General features: G+C 34.0%; 1 protein-coding gene across 1 annotated transcript; it reads right to left on the bottom strand.

Moving 5' to 3' along the window:
• Positions 1 to 9826: 9826 nt before the first annotated feature.
• On the bottom strand, positions 9827 to 21322 carry LOC129004768 (pickpocket protein 28-like). Its single transcript, XM_054433395.1, has 8 exons — positions 21266 to 21322; positions 20062 to 20228; positions 19094 to 19334; positions 14668 to 14834; positions 14156 to 14390; positions 12486 to 12756; positions 11487 to 11546; positions 9827 to 9930 (listed from the first exon to the last, which is right to left on the bottom strand). Exons 1-8 carry the CDS (start codon positions 21320 to 21322, stop codon positions 9827 to 9829), a joined length of 1302 nt encoding a protein of 433 aa, XP_054289370.1.
• Between the last annotated feature and the right edge of the window lie 467 nt (positions 21323 to 21789).

The following is a 21789-nucleotide window of genomic DNA, read 5'->3' as shown; positions in this document are numbered from 1 at the left end:
ATCTCACACTTTGGTGGTTTTGTGAGTACTAAATATGATAGTAATAATGTTGCTGATCACTATTGTTAGCATCAGATTAAAATTTTTGATTTAATTATCACAGATGCCAACTAGTTTTCTGTTGGCAACTTCATTATGGTTAGCAGGGAAGGACAGAGTTCTAGTTTGGAATGCAAGCAATGCATTCTAATTATTGGTTCAGCTACCAAATGGTGTAAATTTTCTGGTAAATTGTCTTTATGGCACAGCAGCAAACATGGTGAAATAATAAAAAAACTTACTTCTCTTGATGTATAAACATAACATACGAGTTACGACTTACCTCCGAAAAAAAAGTAATATGGTTCTTTATTAATGAACTATTCTATCATAAAAAAGGGGTTTCATATTAAGAAATATTGTTTATTAAACATTTATCATAGTTAATTGCATACGTAACTATACATATTTTTATTTACTTTCCGTTAATTACATTTACGATTTTTGAAGCTGTCCACTGTTTGGATTGACTAAGCCATTAGAGTAAACATTTAAAAAGTATAGATACATGCTCTTTTGAGCTTTGTTACGAAGGTCCAGGTTTATCATTGTTCATTTATATATTCCTCCCTAAATAGTTTTGCCCTCAAATTCATAAATATATTCTAAAACAAAATGGTACAAAATCAATTATATTTATAACAATCTAGATTACTAACCTTTTCAGACTCATCAGCTCGAACATTAGTCAATAGTCAGCATTTTTAAAGCATAGCTTTATTATCAGGTTAAGATACAAGATTTTGTTTCTCAAACGGAAAAGTCAAACACAACATTTTCAACATCCAACTACTACTCAATACATTAATCATTTTTTTATGTCGAGTATTTTGTAGTTTAATGTTAAACTTGACTATAGGCGAAATTAACACAGTTATCATTGACTAATGCTGCATCTGGAAAGACAGAAAAGATCAGTAATCAACATTGTTGAAAAATATCAATTTGGTTATCCAGTAAAAATTGCTCTTCTCAAGGTTGGATGGGTGTTCTGCACCTGCTTTAATCCTTGGAGGAATTGTTTACTCAAAATGACGAACTTGATCCAAACAGTAGATCAAACAAAAATGACGACCATAAGGAAATGTAGCTGGCATACAATAAATGAAGTAGATCTTAATAAATAATTCTGTTCATTGTTGAATTAGTTGTAGTTTTTTAATCATGCTTACCAGAAGATAACTTGTTTCCAATGCAGATATTGTAGCTTGTGGGATTTCTTGGTGTTGCGCATTACTCAGTAAATTTAACAAAAAACTACTGATGAGTTGAAGCTTTAATAGGTTTAACTAACACGGAAAATGTTTTGACTTATCTGAACCCGTGAATGATTATTTATCAATAATATTGAGTACTTTAAACTAAACGTGAACTGTAAGTATAGCTAGATGAATCAGATCTAGAAGGTATCTTAATTTTCAAAATATGCCAGTATGAGGATTGTGTACATCAACCCACCAAAGTGTGACCAATTTTTTTTCTGGCATGATGTTTTTAGAATTAATCCAAGATTGTGTTGTTATTAGCTATAAGATGTTTATTGTTAAATTCCTTGTGTTGGGCTGGGCTGGTAAATATCACATTCCCAACACTCGGGCAAACAAATTTGTGAGCTCCATCTTGTAAATATTGGCCTAGAACGATTTGTCTCTGTTTGTTCTTTAAAATGTACAAAACCAATGCAGATATTGTAGCTGACGGTTTTTCTTGGTGTTGTGCATAATGCTCTTTAATCGTAGTAATAAAAAAGCTTAAGATAATTTAACAATTGTTTATTATTCACACACTTTTATATCGGTTATGACACAGTCATAACAGAACTTTAGCAGCACGGTTCAAGTCACTCTAGAGTTATGTGTAAATTGACTGCTGTTTGCCAAAGTAAATATATTATTGAGCTCGCGAAAGTAGTGGAAATTATTTAGCTTGAATATAATGTGTATAATCTTGTTGAAATTTTAAAGTATTTGGAGTGTGGGGCGGGTTTGGGTGTTCAGAAGACGGATGAAAATTTTGTTTGAAGTTTAATTTCCTGAATATACAGTTTTAAATGGATTGTCATTTGATCTGTATATAAAGTCAATGTCTGATCTAGCTCAATATCAGTTGTGTTGTATGTAAATTTTTCAATTTCTCTAATAAAAACGGTTCTATAGGCATTAAAACCACGTAAAAATACTTTTGGTTACAGACAACACACATCAATAAAAATTTGAGCATAATATCAATATCTTCTTGGAATTACAGAATTTATTTGTTTCAAACTTTCAGTTGTAATATTATCCAACAACTAGAGGCTCAACAAAGAATAATAAAAGCATTCACTTCTAAGTATATCTATCAAATCAACTTTAGTTTGGCAATTCTATATTTTGCCACTGTGCAGCCAGACAACCAATCATAAGGGAAATAATAAATAATTTTATTAATTAAAGAATATAATATATTAGTAGTTTTTATCCAATTCAAATTGTCAAGATCCAAAACAAATAAGTTGTTTTTATGAGTTAAATCTTTCCACAAAGCCACAAAAACAGGTAAGACAAATTCCAAATTATTTTATTTGTACCTTGTAATAATTTCTCAAATATGGTTATAATTTGATTTTTTCCAAAAGCTAGTTAACGTTAAAAGTTGGTTGGAAAATATATGAAGATTTAAAGGAATCTTTTCCAAGAACTCTTAACAATTTATTTTCTGTATTGTATACCAGTAAATTATTTCCAGTAAAAAGTTGAATATTTAGTACGGTTAAAGGTTGGTTTTCAAAGCAAGAAATTACTCACTTGATTTTATTAAAGTTACCACAATATTGAGAGGGCTATATGAAACTTGATCTCATTAATTTGTTTAGGTATAGTCGTTAAAGGTTTGACATTAGAAGAATGTGTGACGATCACTCTAAATTATTTTACTGCGAATATATAACAGATTTTAAATTATATTTTGAATATAAAACAAAAAAGTACAACTGGGAAAAACTGAGGCCTGCTTGTAAAATATTTTGTAAATAGTACATCTATGTGAATTTATAATAAAACTGTTCTAGAAACCTAGATTACTAGTAGACATCTGTGTCTTATTTAAGTGATTTGTTTATATTTAATGTATTAACAGTAATTCGTAATATATTGAATAACTTAAAGATACAGTAGTATCACTATTGTGTACATAATTCAATATTACTTTTAAAATACATTTTACATCTGGTTAGTTGTCGACACTTTCTTTTCACCTTTGTCCTGTCAGGGGTGGAAACAAAACATTTCAGTTATGTAATTTCTGAGGTTTAATGGAAAGCAGCCTAAAGCGGGTCGAGTACGTCAGGCGAGACAATGTGTGAGTTGCCACTCGCTTGGTGTAGATATGGAGGCGAGCCGGTAAAAAGAGGTCAGTTGAGAGCGAGTCGAGTGGTTTATTTGAAAACCTAGCTGCTCAGCCCAGTAATCCTCACCACCACGATTTGCCCGTGAAACATCTGTATACTCAAAAATATCAGAAAAATGTCGAGATAAGGACAAATGGATAAATGAATAAGTCAAATTTGATTCTGTCATCAGGATTTGTTTTTTAAACTTAAGGTTTTTAACCAATAATATTTACTTAAGCATGCCATTTTAGACTAGAGTTTCTTGGTTTCAATTTGGTCTCATGATGACCGGGTCGACTGGTCAAAATGGATTGGTATTGAAACATCTTTTTTATACAGATTGTTTAAAAAAGGTGGGGACATAATTTACGTAATGATTCTTTGGGTCAAAATAAAGAGAAAACAAGAATAACATTTTTTCCAAAATTGCTTCGTTAACCAGATATCCGCCATTTTGTATTTTTTACATAAACATTTTTACCTTTTAATTTTTTCAACTGATATTTATGAAACTTGGTATGTATGTTAAGATTATAGAGACCCATGTTAGGAAAAAAAATCATCTTGATTCAACTAAAAATTTCAATAATTAATTTAATTTCGCTAAAATATCAGCCATTTTAATTTTTTAAACTTTAATTTCTAAAATATGACTGATTTATGAAAAAAGTTTGGAAACACTTTTATTTAGCATTTTTAATTCCCTATCAAACAATACCAAGTTCAAGAAGATCAAACAGGAAATGGCTGAAATATTGCAATTTTAGCGAATTTCCCTATGAGAAATATTACAGTAGGTAAGACCTAGGCCTGGGACCGATTTACTTCTTTATTTTGATGTCCCCAGAGGCCAAAAACACCATTTTTGCTCAAATTTGTATATATCTATATAGAGTTATAATAGGGTGGCTGAAAAGTAACTTGCACACCTCTTAACTTTTCAACCATTTGGATATTTGAAATCGGTTTGCGGCAACCTTCTTATGAAGGGCTACAATAATGATGGTTGATTTTCAATATTTTGCCTTCAATGGGGGTAGCTCAAAATTTTCAAATAAAAATTATAATCGAGTTTATAATCATTTGACAGGTCTTGATAAAACTAAACAATTAACATAAGAAAATATATATCGGACTATTAATAACATAATGTCAGCTAAAGATTATTAAGACAAATGGTTATTAAAAGAAGATTTTACTGCCATTTTGTTATTAGTGGTCTGATTTCTATTTTCTTTATGTTAATTGTTTATTTTTATCAAGACCTGTAAAATGATACCAAACTTGACCATACTTTCTATTTGAAAATTTTGAGCTACCCCCTTACCATCACTGAAGGACAAAATAATTAACCATAATTATTAACTTATTGCAGCCCCCGCCAGATCTTTGTTTGGGTTAATCCCCTGATTTATGGCCTGAGGGTAGTGGTCACCGGAGGAGGGGTGGGTAATCGAGAATTCTGAATCCCACCGGAGGGTTAACTTTTTGTCAAAGATTTCGCTTAGAATGTGATTACTTCTTAACTGTACATCTTTTGTTAGAATTTAAGGCATTTATAATTTTATGATCAGAACTATTTTTCGATTAGTAAACCTTCATTCGATTTTTTCATTATCAGTTTTTTATTAGTTTGGTTGGTTTGGTTATGACAGTTTAATTTTATAATTTAAAAATTATAAAATTGAATTTAAGGGATTTGTCATTTTATTTTATGAACAGAACTATTTTTTTTATAAGTAAACCTTCATTTGATTGTACATTATCAGCAAGTTGGGTTAGGTTATGACAGTTAAATTAAATTTAAATTTAACCTACAAACGATACGTTTTGACAGCGACGGTGATAGAGCTAACAATTTGCCGCGAACAGTTCGGCTATGCACGGAATGATGCAGAAGCATTCTACTCCAACCTAGAACTGACAGGTCAACCGACCGTGATTAAGAGGATTACAGCCTGGGATGAGCCTACACCCGGTTGCCGCAAACCAATTTTAAATATTTCAAAAGTTAAGGGGGGCGCAAGCTAATTTTCAGCCACCCTGTATGTGTCCGTGAACGCGATAATTCGAGTAGTTTTTATACGATTTTGATGAAATTTGGTTTAAAGGTGTATGGTGGGATAAACTTGAATGAGTTCGCTAACCAGCATGATCAGATGACCATGGGAATGGGGTTTTAATAGGTTTTTCTCATTTTTGACCCTCAAAACACAAATTTCCCAATTTCTCTCTAGACCCTTAAGAGCTTAAAAATATAAATAATTTGTATACCAAAGTGTTTTTGTACGGTTATTGGTAACGGAGAAAATTCAAAAAATTGTAAATTTGAAATTCCCATGTTATATTTATGGAGAATATTGGTACTCCAATATACTTGTTAAACCTAGTGTTATTTAAATAGATTTAATTGAAAATCAATTCAGACAAATGGAAATTCGCCAAGTTGGCAGGTTTGCTGTGGCGGCTGCATTTAGTTGTAAAATAGGGCAAACCTCACTATCTTAGCCTTATTCTACCCCATTTTACAACTAAAAATCGTAATATTTAAGCTATTTATTATTCAATCTTTTTAAACTTGGTATCATTTACTTCTTCATTATGATGTCCCCAGAGGCCAAGAACACTATTCGTTCAAATTTTGTATATATTTATATACGTGAACGTGATAACTCAAGTAATTTTGGTCAAATTTTGATGAAATTTATCTTGAACTCTGGGTACATGAAGGTACCTTGAATACATGGGTACCTTGAATGATTTCGTGAACCAGCATGATCGGGTCATAGAAACTATGGGTGTTTGGGTTTTTTCTTTTTCAACAATTGGTTAATTTACACTTTACACTTTAACAATTGGGTTCCATGTTTTATCATTGAAACATGGAAATGCCCAATTTTTATTACAATAATTGTGTAGTGCTTAAAAAAAGTAAAATAAATAATTTTGTTAAATGTTAAAGCTTATGGAGAAAATAAAAAAATAACTGAAGCATTTGGTAAACAAAATTTATTTTTATTTTCCGTTTGTAGCAAACTTAAAGTAGGTACCTACTTCAAATCAAATAAAAATCTCCTTTATTCATAAATGTACAAGTACAATGAATAGTCAGTGAAATCTACTTGTTAAATCTACAGTAGGCCTAAATGCATGGGCGTACACAGAGAGGGGCAGCTGCCCCCCCCCCCCCCAATTTGAGATCCAAGAAAAATGTTATTAGTATGAGAAAAGATGAGTAAGATAGTTTACATTTTTGTGACAGTTTTTTATGACATTTATTTACACATGTTATACATTTTTTATTAGTTTCTGAGTTATTCTTCAATAAAATAAAAATGCCAACAGTAGTAATAAACAGTCCAATTTCTTGCAATATGTATAAACAAACAACTTTGTGTAGTAAAATGAATTAATACAAGCTGCTATACCCGTGCTTTGCAACGGGAAGAAAATGTGACCGAGAGAGCTATTAAAGTGGTGATGATGTGTGTTTTAAAATACAGCAACTCTATGACTTAGTTTTAAAATATAAACTGATTTAAAAGCGTAAACCTACTTACTTTCAAACCCCTACCTTTGACTATTAATACAACAACTACTTTTGATGTTAATAGATCCTTAAGAATATGACAACATACCTTAGTGTAGCAATAACATATAACATCAAATACTTCATATTGATGCTTCATGAATGACATGTTTTACCATAATTCTTAAATTTTAGTCAAGCCTCTTCACATGTAGCTTACTACAAAATGAAACTTTGAGCAATACTTTACAAAACGTATACAACCTCACTTTAAAACCAAACATAACCCTCCTCAACCTACATAAAGCGTAACAAACATATTTTTCGAGTAAATAAATAAACACCAGTTCCTTGTACTGACCAGCTGTTTCATTAACTAAATTAAATTAAATCATTTAAACATTGGAAGCATGCCAGGCGTAGCCCTTTGGAAATCAGCCTGTGGGGCAGAGCCCTTAGGAAATTCGTCCATATCAATACTTTTCGGCAAATCTACACAACCTAAGCTTCATTTTGATGTGCCATATGCCTATATTTTTATTTGGTAAATTACCTTAACCGTTTACATAAAATTTGATTGTATCACTTTAATAATATAAATAGATATACATAATTTTGTGACATTATTTTGTTTTCATTTGCCTTCAACAATAATGTAACAAACAAAATTGCTCTTACGGCATAAGTCATCAGGCATTCTTCAAAATAGTTTACCATATTATTTCGGGTGTTATAAATGGATGTGAAAAGTTGGCATGGACACAAATCTATTATCTATTATATTATTAAAGTGATACAATAAAATTTTATGTAAACGGTCAAGGTCATTTGCCAAATAAAAATATAGGCATATGGCACATCTAAATTAAGCTTAGAGTGTGTAGATTTGCCGAAAAGTATTGATATGGACGAATATCCTAAGGGCTCTGTCCCACAGGCTGATTTCCAAAGGGCTACACCTGGCATGCTTCCAAAGTTTAAATGATTTAATTTAGTTAATGAAACAGTTGGTCAGTACAATGAACTGGTGTTTGTTTGTTTACTCGAAAAATATGTTTGTGACACTTTCTGTAGATTGAGGAGGGTTATGTTTGGTTTTAAAGAAAGGCTGTATACATTTGGAAAGTATTGCTCAAAGTTTCATTTCGTAATTTATATAGTAAGCTTCATGTAAAGAGGCTTGACTAAAATTGAAGAATTATGGTAAAACAAGTCATTGCTACACTAAGGTATGTTGTCATGTTCCTTTAGATCTATTAAAAGTAGGGATTTGAAAGTAAGTAGGTGTACACTTTTAAATCAGTTTATATTTTCAAACTAAATCATATTGTTGCTGTATTTTAAAACACATCAGCACCACTTTAATAGCTCTCTAAGTCACATTTTCTTCCCGTTGCAAAGCACGGCTATAGCAGCTTGTATACAGTTAAATGTGTATTGTAAAGCTAAGCGACCTGACCCCATTGACGGACATATAGCCACTTTATAAACCAAGACTTTATAAACGCTGGATTATCAAGCTAGGTTTGTTATATTAATGTCTCAAAATAGCGCAAAAAACGCTTATTTCAGCATATTGTTCTTAACATTTTCCCAGGCTGGGGGGTATTCCATACCCCCAGGCCCCCCAGTATGCCACCCCTGTTTCAAGTACGCTCTTGCTCCCCCCTAGTTTTGATCCTGGGTACGCCCTTGCCTAATTGTTAAATTTTATGTTACCAAAATGGGGAATAAATATATCTTGTTTATTTTTCAATAATAATAACAAAAACAAACATTAAAAATATTATATGTAATAACTAGCTGTAACCCGCGGGCTTTGCCCCGTTTAACTTCTTAATTTTCAAGATGATCTCGTTCGCATGGCTCAATCACGTCCTGGTTGAAGTTCGTTCGCTACGCTCACTCACCTTTAGGTAAATAAAAACTAAGCAAGCCCACACTATTATTATTCAATCTTTTTCCACATCATAAATAAAGAGTTGATATAACAAAACTCAACTGTCGTTATATGTCTGGGTGAAAAAATTTACAATTTCAAATGACTTGACCATTAATGCCTCCAAGTAGATTTAGCGGCCCCGTAAGCCGACATGTCGCTAATGGATAGTTGACGTTTCTTAGCTCGCTTGCGGTAGTTCCACACTGTAACTAGTGGACGGAGGGTGAACATGTACACAAGTTCTAACAGGCTGATGACTCCAGCTCCCAGGAATAATGATAGTAAACCTCCCAGGTTACCTGCAAGCAGTGTCACGTCTAAGTATGCAAACACTTCACTAGTCCAGTCGATGACCATTTTCGTTGCAAGTTATTTATCTCATACAGTACCGATTTTCATAAACATTTTGATTTAGGTTCTACTTGTCCTCTATTACAAAGTCTTCCCTGTGCCGTGGTTTGAATTTTCCCTGAGGGGGTGGGGTGCTCCTCCTTTTTAGGGGTGACAATTTATCATTGATAATAAGTGCAGAATTGGATAAATTGAATAGTTTTATGTATTATTTTTATATATTACTTTTATCTTAGTATGAGCAGCCTATTAAATTTTAAAGTGCGAAAAGTCAATGGTATTAGCCTATCTAAACGTTGATATGTACTTACTCAGAATATCATATTTGCTGCCAATACTGTCTGTCATTTTTGACTCGACTCCTTTCTTTGGATAATGAACATATACAATCGCTAAATCCAATCTGTAACATATTAATTTTTTTAAAGACCGTTCTCAAATTGAAATCTAAATAGGTAACTTAAGTTGTGATAACTCACTAAGGCAACTTAACTATTGAAATAACTAGCAAAACTACATTTTACATAAAAATATGGGGTTTTCATTATGACTATGTACGGTATGTACTTTGATACCGTACTTAAATTTATGGTACTCACAAAGGGTGAATCCTCTTGTGTTTTTTAATGTAAAGCATCTCTGAACTATAATTAATGCCACTACAGCTGGGTAGACAATCACATTTTGAACTGATGTTTTCTGCAAGTGTGGAAAAAACACAGTAAATCTCTTACTTTGATAAAATTAAAAAATACCCCTCCCTGCAGTAGCACAAAATTACTAGCCAAAATATATTATTAAATAATAAGCACTAGTTTGATAATATTTTGCATTTATATCCCAGACAGCACACGACATCGATTTGACGTCTAGATCAAGTATACCAAGTTAATCTGATGTCTACGTGTATATATATATATCTACTTCTATTAGATGTCTGCGTTAAAATTTCAAATGAACGTTCAGCTACAGACATCGTATCATAGACAAAAAGAATTAAATATAGACCGTCAGCTGTGCTGCGGTTACCATAGCTTCTGGTGCACACTACTTGGAGCGCCATGTATTTACGGCGTACGCGCTACGTAAACTACAGCGGTGTGCGCCGGAACCTATGGTAACCATGGTAACCGCAGCACGGCTGACAGTCTATATTTAATTCTTTTTGTCTATGATCGTATATACATCCACTAGCTGTACCCGCGGGCTTTGCCCCGTTTAATTTCTTAATTTTCAAGATGAGCTCGTTCGCATGGCTCAATCACGTCCTGGTTGAAGTTCGTTCGCTACGCTCACTCACCTTTGGGTTGGAGCTCGTTCGCTGCGCTCACTTGCCTTCAGGTTAGCTCGTTTGCTACGCTAACTTGCCTCCAGGTAGAAGTTCGTTCGCTACGCTCACTCACCTTTTGGTTGTAAATTAGCTGTTGTCATAAATTTAAAAAATTAATAGTGCTGCACCCTGTTGGTAATACTTGTAACTTTAATGCTATTGAACATCATAGAACAGAACCAACTTGTTTAATTGAAACAGCTGTTAAGATTCATTAATTCCTTTTCAATATGAAAAATCATAAGGTTAACATGGGAAACCCCAGAGCCACTGGGGCGGAGCCAGAATCAGAATAAAAACTACTTAGTTTTCCTATTTAATGCCCAAAGAATCGGTGTACCAAATTTCAGCCTCCTAGGTAAATGGGAAGTGGGAGAATTAGTGATGAGTGAGTGTGTCAGTGAGTCAGTGAGTCAGTGAGGGCTTTGCCTTTTATAAGTATAGATTATGTTGATAGATGTATACATGACGTGTGCGCCATAACATCTAATAGACGTTGTAAAGATGTCATAGAAAGTAAAACACAATTATTTGATGCTTTACAACGTCTATTAGCTGTTATGTCGCAAACGTCATGTATACATCTATCAACATGGATTATGTATATACGATGTCTGCATCTGAATGTTCATTTGACATTTTAACGCAGACATCTAATAGACGTAGATATTAGGGCTAGGGATGAAGTTCACATGCAGATGTTTACAATAATTCACAAAATGTTTGCCCACCAGAAAATACCTCTTGTGTAAAAGGAAGAAACAATTTAATATCAATATACAATCTAAATATTATTTGATCTAAAATAATAACAAACAAAATATATTCCATAAAATATGTTGTTTTGTCTTAAATAATTCTAAGGTCATTGCATTTGTAAGGAAAGTATGTGATGGTATTGTAACTTGTTACTACAAAAACTTACGTTGTGCTTCCAAGAGGCATCTGCTTTTTGCCCGATTACACACTGGAGTGTCTCCTTCTCCTGGGAAACAATTCTGGATTATTAAATTATACTTTCAGTCAAGATTTTATTTGGATACTAGACGTACTTATCTTTGTGGTCAAGAGTCCAGCCTATTAATTTTTTTTATAATATGAGGGATATAGCAACGGGCTAATGAGTTTTTGTAATACTCGCCTAGTAATCAGAAAGTTAAGTTGGAAAATTCAGTAGTTAAAGATCTGTTTGGCTCCACTTTATTCAGAGCTCTTAGAAACAATTCTGACTTAAACCTTATGAACTTCATTCAGTACTTAAACTACGTATAGCTATTTTAATCATGCTTCTATCAGAGTCATCTACTGTCCTTTTAGATGGCCTTAACCCGCTAATCTCTTCAATAGATAGGTGAACATCAGACTTGACTAAAGGATTTGCATCCTGAATCTTCATTACTGTCTTCTGCTCAAAGAAACAAGATTCTCGGTTATTTCTAAAAGAAACAATGGCTAATGATAACCCTAGTCAACTAAAAGCATCTAAAAACCCAAACATAATGTTTCTAAAATTTACTCCCAGGCTGCAGCAGATGTCAAGTGTAGCTTACAGACATTTTTCTTGAGCTGTATTTGTATAGATGAGTAGAATTTGGTCAACCTTACATCTCTTTTATCAGCCTTGAAGCTCAAAAAGTTAGGAACCAGATCTTACTCTAAACCAGGCAATTCTCTTAATCATTATAATCACCCATTCTGCACTTGTCTTAACCTTAAAGGTGTGTGGTGTGTTGGAGTACCGGTAGTGAAAATCCTGCCTAATCACACAACAACCTTTGCACTAATTGAGCTTAAAAAAATATTTGCTAGGTTTGACTTTATTGCTAATTTTCACTTATGTATCCTCAATCCAGACTGTGGCTTAGGTTTCAAAAAATTTAAAATAGAACAAATATCCCTAAAAAAAAAACAACCCAATTCTTACTTGGGAGAAAATAAGGAACACAACCGCAGTCTCTTATTGAAATATTCGCTTTACACTCCAGCTCGCAGTTGTGCTTGTTATACACTTGGTAGAATCGTAGCTGTTTCTCTCCGTTGATGTAGCATCCGCGACGTGATGGTGAGAGAGACTCAAGCGCTTTAGAATGCTCAATGACTTCAGGAAACACTTTGATCAGAACTACGGAGTTGTCTTGAACAATGTGGGTTTGTTGGTGCCAGTCAGCCATTTGGTCAGGTGGGTGGATTATTACCTTTGAACATAGCGAATGAATATTAATGACTAAAGGACATGAAAATACCCCCGCCGCAGCAAACCTGCAGACTAAGCGAATTTCCATTAACCTGATTGGATTTACACTATAATGCCTCCATAAAAATAGCACATTTATTTCCTATTTAAATAGAATTAGTTTAACGAGAACTTAGGTTTGCTGCAACAGGGAGGGTAAAAAAGATTTTTTTTTATGATAATAGTTTAGTAAGAAATAAAAGTATTTTCCAAAATCGATCAAAATATGTTCATAAACAAGCAAACTACAACAGTTGACTTATACTCCATAAGAATAACATGGGAATTTTAAAATAACAATTTTTTATAATTTTCTCCGTAAAATTAGGCGCATAATAACGCTTCAATATACTAAATTATTTGTTTTTTTAAGCTCTACAAAATAGTCTAAAAAGAAATTGTGAAATTTTCTGTTTTTAGGGTCAAAAATGGGAAAAACCTATTTTTACCCCATAAAACCCCCCATAAACCCCCGTTCCCATAGTCCGATCATGCTGGTTCGCGAACTCATTCAATTTTATCCCGCCTTACTCCTTCAAACCAAATTTTATCAAAATCGGACAAAAATTACAAAAGTTATCGTGCGGATGGACATATATATATATATATAAAAATTTGAACGAATGGTGTTTTTGGCCTCTGGGTACATCAAAATGAAAAAGTAAATCGGTCCCGGGCTTAGGTCTTACCATGAGACCTACGGTAATAGATACTTCCCTATAGGGAAATTCGCTAATAAACGCATACAGAGAATTAAACATGTTGATGATTAAATGCTATTGGCATTTTTAAAGAGAGGACACTAAATACTTTTTTGGAAAGCAGTCTGAACTTCTTGAATTTTTTTATGCTAGCGATCAAACTCGTCCCACTTGTCTGAGATGCTACACAAATTGGCTAGTAGCACACCTTAGACTGATAAGTAATAAGCCAACTGTCAAAAAACAAAGTTATTGTTTTAAGGACATGGTTATTACAATACATGATCATATTATAATCTATTAACCAAGCCTTCAAGATTTAAAATTATACATAATTTTCTCTCATATGTAAATTAAGTTTGTGTTACTATCTCTAAGAATTGATAATTATATTTGAAAATAATGAAAACAAATCAATGTCTGGGGAGCCAAGTGGATATAGTGCTCGCCTTCAAATCTGAAGGTCGCTGGTTCGATTCCAAGTGAGTTTGTTTCCAGACCAAGATGCCATTTGGTATCAAGCTATGAATAAATTACACTATATCTAACAAAAAGTAGACCAAAATTTAAACCGTTGCCTTTCAAAACATAAAAAAATGACATTGGAAGAAAACACACAAAATTTAAAAAAATTTTAACTGAACCAACTTTCTCACACACCGAAAATGATTTATCTCCAAGACTGCAAGTGTTGTCAAAGTCGTGGGACCGAAAGTTGAGTGTGAACATGGCTCCCCCAACAAGTGACGAGTCGTTGGTTGTCCACGGAGCAGCTGGCATTTGACTTTGCCACTCAAGCGATGAATAGGAATGTTGGCCAGATGAACGAAAAACTGCTTCCACATTTCCTGCCACAGATGAACTTGGTTTGACGGACTGAAAGAGAGAGGAATACCTGAAAACAAACAAATAAATAAAATTGGGAAAGCTGTTCTGGTTCTTTATACATTCGTTGAGTTCAGACATGAGACAAATTAAATGTTTCACAGCTGTCAATGTAAATGAAACGGTTTAGTGTTTCAAATTGATGAAAACATATGGCCTTTGTGTCAAGTTGACAGGAGTTTGAGTCCATTATTTATTATTTGGGCTGTATGTTCTAAAATATATTAAAAGAGTGCAACATACACCTTATAAAAGCATTAACAAAATGGTAGTAGACTAGGACCCACCAGTAAGTGTAGTCAGGCTGGTAGAGTTGCTCGAAGGGCATCATGTTAAAGGTGTAGCAATGTCCGTGCCACAGCAATACTTGTTGGAGAAAGTCACATGGCTTGACTAACAAGACCCGTTGCCACTCTAAGGCTGGGAACTCCTCCTCACAAAAATCGTTCCTTTTCTTTGGAAACAGAACACCAATAAAAATTATAAAGAAGAAACTAAACACAAAGTACCTATATTTAAGAGGGTTATTTGTCTACTTTTTGAATTTATAACTAAGATTTCCATTTATACTTATTATTATCAACATAATTATTCAAATTATTGCGGTTTGTTTGTGACTTGACTTTACAACTAACTCCAACTTCAAACGCAACTTCATGGCCAAATCTCCCAAAATGACACTAGAGGTTAATCCATTAGCCAAGTACAGGATGATGACCGAGGTGAAGAGGGAATGAATTTAACTTGCACAGCGTAAGGGTAAAATCCTCTCTTTGAAGCAAGAATGTTCCTGCTTTCTGAACAGCAATATTTTTAATCAAATCAAAAAAGGATTTACTCTGCCTATCACTGATAAAATTTAAGTAGTTTTTTTTTCAACAAAGATGGCTATCCACCGTTACTATTTGAATTCTATCAGAAGGTTTATCCAAAAGGAGATGGGTACCAGTTGTCTCAGTATTATTAACTGTGATGAAGTACCGGACATGTAGGCAATGAGGTAATCAACCGCATTTTGTAACGAGTGCGAAAGTGATTATTTGTTTACTCTTTTTTAGCTAATTTCCCATATAGGGAATAAGCTATTACTTTAGGTCTCATGGTAAGACCTAGACCCGGGACTGATTTACTTTTTCGTTTTGAGGTTCCCAGAGGCCAAAAACACCCTCCGTTCAAATTCATATATTAATCCATGCAAATAAAGATACCTAGTAGTCTATAGTTTTGTTCTTTTTTATCAAACTTTACCTGGTAAATTTCTTCAATAATAGAAACATTCAAGTGTTGAAAGAAGTTTTCTCTCTGCTCTCCGAATGCACAAAAGTAATTGGCGAAATCCAGTTGAAATTGCCTGAAACATTTAGACTTTATCACACATCTTATATGCTATAAAAAACTTTTGCAACACCTCTCGACAGCTAGCTTGGCCATACTACACTGAACCGAATTACACGCGGTTGGTACCAAATGAAAGATATTTTCCTGTAGATGTGCAGAATCCCTTTATAAACTAGGATTGTTTTCATAGCTGTGAAAGCCACTTGAGCTGAGCAATCGTGTTTCATGGTTTTTAATAAAGCAATAAATGAAAATACGTTTATAGGTATGATAAAAAAAATTCGCTAATACAAAGAATGTTCCCACACTCTGCCCTGCTAGCCTTTACTACTTCCTTTACCACTTCCTAAGTCATGAACCTGTTTCTCTCCCTTCCTAGAGCATTTTAAGATTGCAGATAGATTTTTTCTAACTTTCACAGACTGTTCTCACACACCTGGCCTTTACTACTTCCTTCACCACTTTCTACTAAGCACTAACTACTACACTTATTACTAGCTGGCCCGACAGATGTTGTCCTGTCCTAATGTGGTTTTATGTCAATGCTCGTTCATTTTCAAGATGAGCTCGTTCGCATAACTCAATCACGTCCTGGTTGAAGTTCGTTTGCTACGCTCAGTCACCTTTTTGGTTGCAAATTAGCTGTTGTCATAAATTTAAAAAAAATAATAGTGCTGCACCCTGTTGGTAAACCTATTAATTTTTTAAGGCTATTGATCATCACAGAATCAAACTGTTTAGTTGAACCATAGACAAAAAGAATTAAATATAGACCGTCAGCTGTGCTGCGGTTACCATAGGTTCTGGCGCACACCGCTTGGAGCGCCATGTAGTTAGGGCGTATCCGCTACATAAACTACAGCGGTGTGCGCCGGAACCTATGGTAACCATGGTAACTGCAGCACGGCTGACAGTCTATATTTAATTCTTTTTGTCTATGGTTGAACCAGCTGTTAAAGATTCTTTAACTCCATTTAAATATGAGTACTCTAAGGTTAACATGGGAAACTCCAGAGCCACTGGGGCGGAGCCCTTTTGACGGATCTGCACCAAACTTCACACAAACCATCCTTGAATAATGCTTAATAATGCCTGAAAGTTTCATTACAATCTGTCAAGCGGTTTCGGAGTCCATAAAGGACAAACAAACATACATTGGATTTTATATATATATAGATTCATACTATTTTAATGTTTTTTGTTTTCGTGTCGTCCGTGATTTAAATGTGTTTTTGACGAGTTGTAAGCTTTGAAAATGTTGTCTTTACAACAAAACATGTAAGCTGATGAGCAATATTAATCGTAACAATATAGTCCCAGGGCCAGAAAAATGAATTAAAAAAAATTTTCTTACAATTTGTTTTCTGTCTTTAAGTGTACTAGCTTATTTTTTTATTTTTAACCCCCTACCCTGGAGCCACCACTTGTAGTTTGATCAGAAGAGACAAAGTTAAGTTTTTTAAACAGTTCCTGTGATCAGTGGTTCCCAAACTATGGGTTTGCTACTCATTGTCTCGTGGGGGCAATTTTGGTTGGGTCGCAAGGAGAAATTTGACATGTACATGTTATCGGTCCCGAAAACAGGTAATCTTTCACTCCTACAGTCAAATATAAACATTCAAGGGGCTGTTTATTCAAATATAAAAGTGATTTATAACTCTAAACTTGGTATGTTTAAAAATTAAATGTTTTGGAAATGATTAACCTATTACCGAATTTGAGGTAAAGGTTAATACTTTAATACTTTTCAATGAAATGGCGACCATACAAAGGATAGTAATTGGATCTATTTTGAGTTGGAAATCTCATTCTAAAATTGCTACTGTGGAAAATGTCTGCAAATTTTTGCATTTGAAAATGAACAATCTGAATTGGCAACAAGCCAATCTGGCCCATTCTTGTTTCAACGAATTGATACATATAAATACCCCCACCGCAGCAAACCTGCAGACAAAGCAAATTTCCATTTCCCTGAATGGATTTACACTAAAATGTCTCCTTAAAAATATCACATTTATTCCCTATTTAAATAGAATCAGTTTAAAACATACTTAGGTTTGCTGCAACAGGGAGGGTATAAGTGTTTTTTATGTAAAATGTTAATAGTTAGTAAGAAATAAAAACATTTTCCAAATTTGGGCAAAATATGTTTATAAACAAGCAAAATACAACAGTTTACTTATTCTCCATAAGAATAACATGGGAATTTTAAATTTACAATTTTTTTGAATTTTCTCCGTAACCATTAGGCGCATTACAACGCCTCAATATACTAAATTATTTGTTTTTTGTTATTTGTCTCTACAAAACAGTTTCGAAAGAAATTGCAAAATTTTATGTTTTTTGGGTCAAAAATGGGAAAAACCCATTTTTACCCCATAAAAGCCCCCATAAACCCCCGTTCCCATGGTTCGATCATGCTGGTTCGCGAACTCGTTCGAATAAACTTAGGTTTACACGTTTGTACCAAATTTCATCAAAATCGGATCATTTTTGCTCGAGTTATCGCGCTAACGGACATATATATATATATATATATATATATATATATATGAATTTGAACGGATGGTGTTTTTGACCTCTAGGGACCTCAAAACGAAAAAAAAAAATCGGTCCCGGGTCCAGGTCTTACCGTGAGTACTACGGTAATAGCTTATTCCCTATATGGGAAATTCGCTAAAATAATCACAATGTCTCAATAATCACGTGAGATGGTTATGGTGTTGCAGCGTACGCTGGAGATGATTACAACATCGTCATGATCGTTGAAGATGATCACGATTATGCCGTGAATAATGGATTATAGTCGGTGGCTTTTTATGCACAATGTGTGGATGCTTAAAATTAGAAAACTTCCACCAATTCAGTAGTTTTGCAAAAATATGGTTCGATACACAACAAGTAATTTGAGTTGGAGGGGACCTTGCACTTTGAAGTCATTAAAAAATAAATATAGAATTAGGCTTATGGATGGAAAAGGCTACCTTTATCTCCAGGCCGCGGCGTTCGAAGTGGCAACACTGTCATTAGTTCTGTTTGTTTGGAGGCATCTATAATGTGGCCCCCGAAACAAACTGATTTACATGCCTCGCAGATAAATACAGTTCATCCTAAATTAGTGATATAGATACCATTTTTATCTGCATGAGCTGTAGATTATGATGATATAAATCCAAAAAATTTGCTAAATCATTTGAAGAATCATGTTTTATCAGCATAAAAGGAATCTGTAAGTTTGGAAAGTTTAAAAAATGTGTTTTAGTTTTAAGAAAATAAAATTTACCTGCTACAAAATTTACTATGTAAACGCTAGATGCCCATTGGCACTGCAGCTACGCAACTGAGTTTTACGAGTAAAAAATGTAAAGGTAATACAAACTCCTTCTTAGTGAGTGTATCCTTGGGCTTGAGTACGGTTTCTGAGTAGTTGAAGGCGGAGGGAGGGATCTGGTTGTGGCTGCAGATAGTGACAGCTGGGAAGGGGATGTCTCTGATGAGCTTACGAGTGGCTAATGTGCTGTAGACGATGGGGTTGTTGTAGTAGTGGTGGAACTGGTCAGAGATCATGCGACATGTGGCGAACACTGCAGCTGACAGCACACACACCCACAACAACCTGAGAGTAGTAGAAAATAAAAAATGGAAAAAATAAAATCTGTAGATTGAATTCTGTAAAATCAATTAACATACAGTGCTTGTATTCTAGAATTTGAGTTACCGGAGCAAAAACCTATCTTAAGGGATGGCTGGAATTAATATTCCCCCAGAAGGGGTATATTCACACTACTCTTCATCGTTTATAATCTGTCTTATCCTTTTCTCCACAAGGACTAAAGTGTTTTAGCTCAACAAAACACAACCACAACCACACAATTAGTATAATCATTTGACTATAGGTTACGTACCTTTTGTCAATTATAGATTACTTGTTTTAGAGCATTATAGGCCTACCTGCATTTTCAAACCTCAGAAGATCGTCAAAAAAGAGAAAAATACAAATATGACGTGAAATTTAAAAAAAATTTGCAAACATTATCGCATGTGCAGCCAAGATGAGGTCCAGACACCAAACTAGGAAGATGGTTTATCTAGTAATCAGAAGGTTACTGTTGTTATGATCCTGCCTGAGATATGTCAGTAACTAGTAGCTTTTGATACTTCAAAATTCTGAATCCAACTGCCCTGGTTAAAGCAATTCCGGATAAAGGACCAACAGATCTTAGTCAATAAGATGTCATCACATTCATTTAACACTTCAACTTAAAATACACATTTTGGTGTGTCAGGGCCATTTAAATCTAATATAATTTGAAATGAGTCGAGCAAATGAAGACTTAACTTACCTTTCCTTCCAAGAACATTTGTGGTCACTCAGATATTTAAAGCAGTGCAGTGACGTTGCGCTACAGCAGTAAGCAAGATGTTGCAGCAGTAACCGCCATGTGGACAGCATGAACTTTGGCTTCTCCTTCTTACTCTTCTTTTCATTATCTGTTGCCCAAGCAGGTCTCTGTGGTGTCATAATTCTTTGGTCACAAATAAGAAACCACTTTAAATACCACAGAAAAAAATAAAAAATAATCTTAGACCCTCTAGTAATGTTACACTAATTTTGAGAGTATTACTAGCCTAAGCCTAGTGGTTAGCGTCTCGGAATTGATGTGAGATTGACGGGTTCAATACACAGTGTGTTAAAGCTTGAAGACTCTATACCTACTTTGTATAGTCGCAATTTCATCAAAAAGTATTAAAGTAAAGTATTATAGTATTAAATGATTTACTATAGTTATTTGTGCAACTAGTGAGAAAAGTGAGCAATTGACTCACTCGAGAGAAATCCTTACTCACGAGCCGTAGGCGAGTGAGGAATGGTTACTCGAGTGAGGCAATTGTACTTTGAACTCGAGTTGCACATTATATTTTTCCTACAGTTACCATAAAACAAATAAATTTGTGAATAAACATAACCTATTTTTACACAGAAGTGAACTTTTAATATAACATTTAACTTGAAGTGACAAATACAACAGTACAACAGCTGACCAGCTGATTTACAGCCAGTGCTGCCAACGTATTTCGCGCGCATACGACGTTGCCTGCATGTTACGCGCTCACTATTTCGTGCCTTCACGTTGCAAATCTGGAGTGAGACAAAGTAATTAGAGTGAGACAATGTTAACATTGTCTCACTGATGAGCGAATTGGCCACTTTGCTTTCTCAAATCAGTGAGAGAACATGTACATTGTTAGGTAACTGTAGGAAAAATACTTTTTGGTGGCTGTACTTTGCCTGAATAAGCTATAAGACATTTAAGACATTTTTTAGAGCAATTTTAAAGTGATTAATTTTATACTTAAGTCGCTATATACTTGTGTTTTTTATCAAACGTAGCTTGAGATTTTAATTTTGGTTTCCCAAGCCAAAAGGTAGTAAAACTTGAATAGTCTAACAATAATAAATAAATTGTAAATTAGTATTTCCCTGCTATATATCTCAGTGAAAACTTTAATAAGAAACATACAATTATACTATTACTGTCTTCTTACCAAGGAACTATGCAACAGCTTCTTGTTTGATACAATGCTGATCTGTTTCCGCTCCATGTTCAACTCACAGCTCGCATGGAATGCTGAATATTTTATAACCTTGCTGTTGTTTTTCTCTTAGTCAACAAAACGATATTCATCAGCGACAAACAGTTAAACATTTCAGGTTAATAGCAAGTAATTGGTAAAATTACAGCATTGTTTCCCCTAAGGGAAAATGATGATACTATACTTTAAAGGGAATTAAATGAATATTTAACACCCACTTCATTGTAGAAAAATTGTCGTTTCGTTACCAAACTTTGGTTGCGACTGAGTTTGATCAATGGATTTTTTAAATGTATACTGGTGTACTGATGTTTTAAAATATGTCTATGATAAATAGCAAAATTATATTTTGAATTTACAGGTTTTACAGGCCCATTTAATATTGTAGGACATGATAAAATGGTGGCTTTCAAATAAATTTACTCAGCTCAGCATAGCTCATTTAATTGAGTTTTTTTTAACAAGTTTTTTACATA

Source organism: Macrosteles quadrilineatus, unplaced genomic scaffold (assembly GCF_028750875.1).
Source record: "Macrosteles quadrilineatus isolate MER2022 unplaced genomic scaffold, UCM_ALF_1.0 Scaffold_11__1_contigs__length_5352618, whole genome shotgun sequence".
Lineage (NCBI taxonomy): Eukaryota > Metazoa > Arthropoda > Insecta > Hemiptera > Cicadellidae > Macrosteles > Macrosteles quadrilineatus.
The sequence above is the reverse complement of the archived record's forward strand: the minus strand, read 5'-3'. Positions and strand labels throughout refer to the sequence as shown.

Coding starts and splice junctions, on each gene's coding strand:
- LOC129004768 (XM_054433395.1), bottom strand. CDS start 21,322: ATGGAGCGGAAACAGATCAGCATTGTATCAAACAAGAAGCTGTTGCAT. Junction 12,757..14,155: donor TTGGAGATAAATCATTTTCG/GTGTGTGAGAAA, acceptor CTATGTTCAAAG/GTAATAATCCACCCACCTGA. Junction 11,547..12,485: donor TGTTCCTTATTTTCTCCCAA/GTAAGAATTGGG, acceptor ATTGTTTCCCAG/GAGAAGGAGACACTCCAGTG.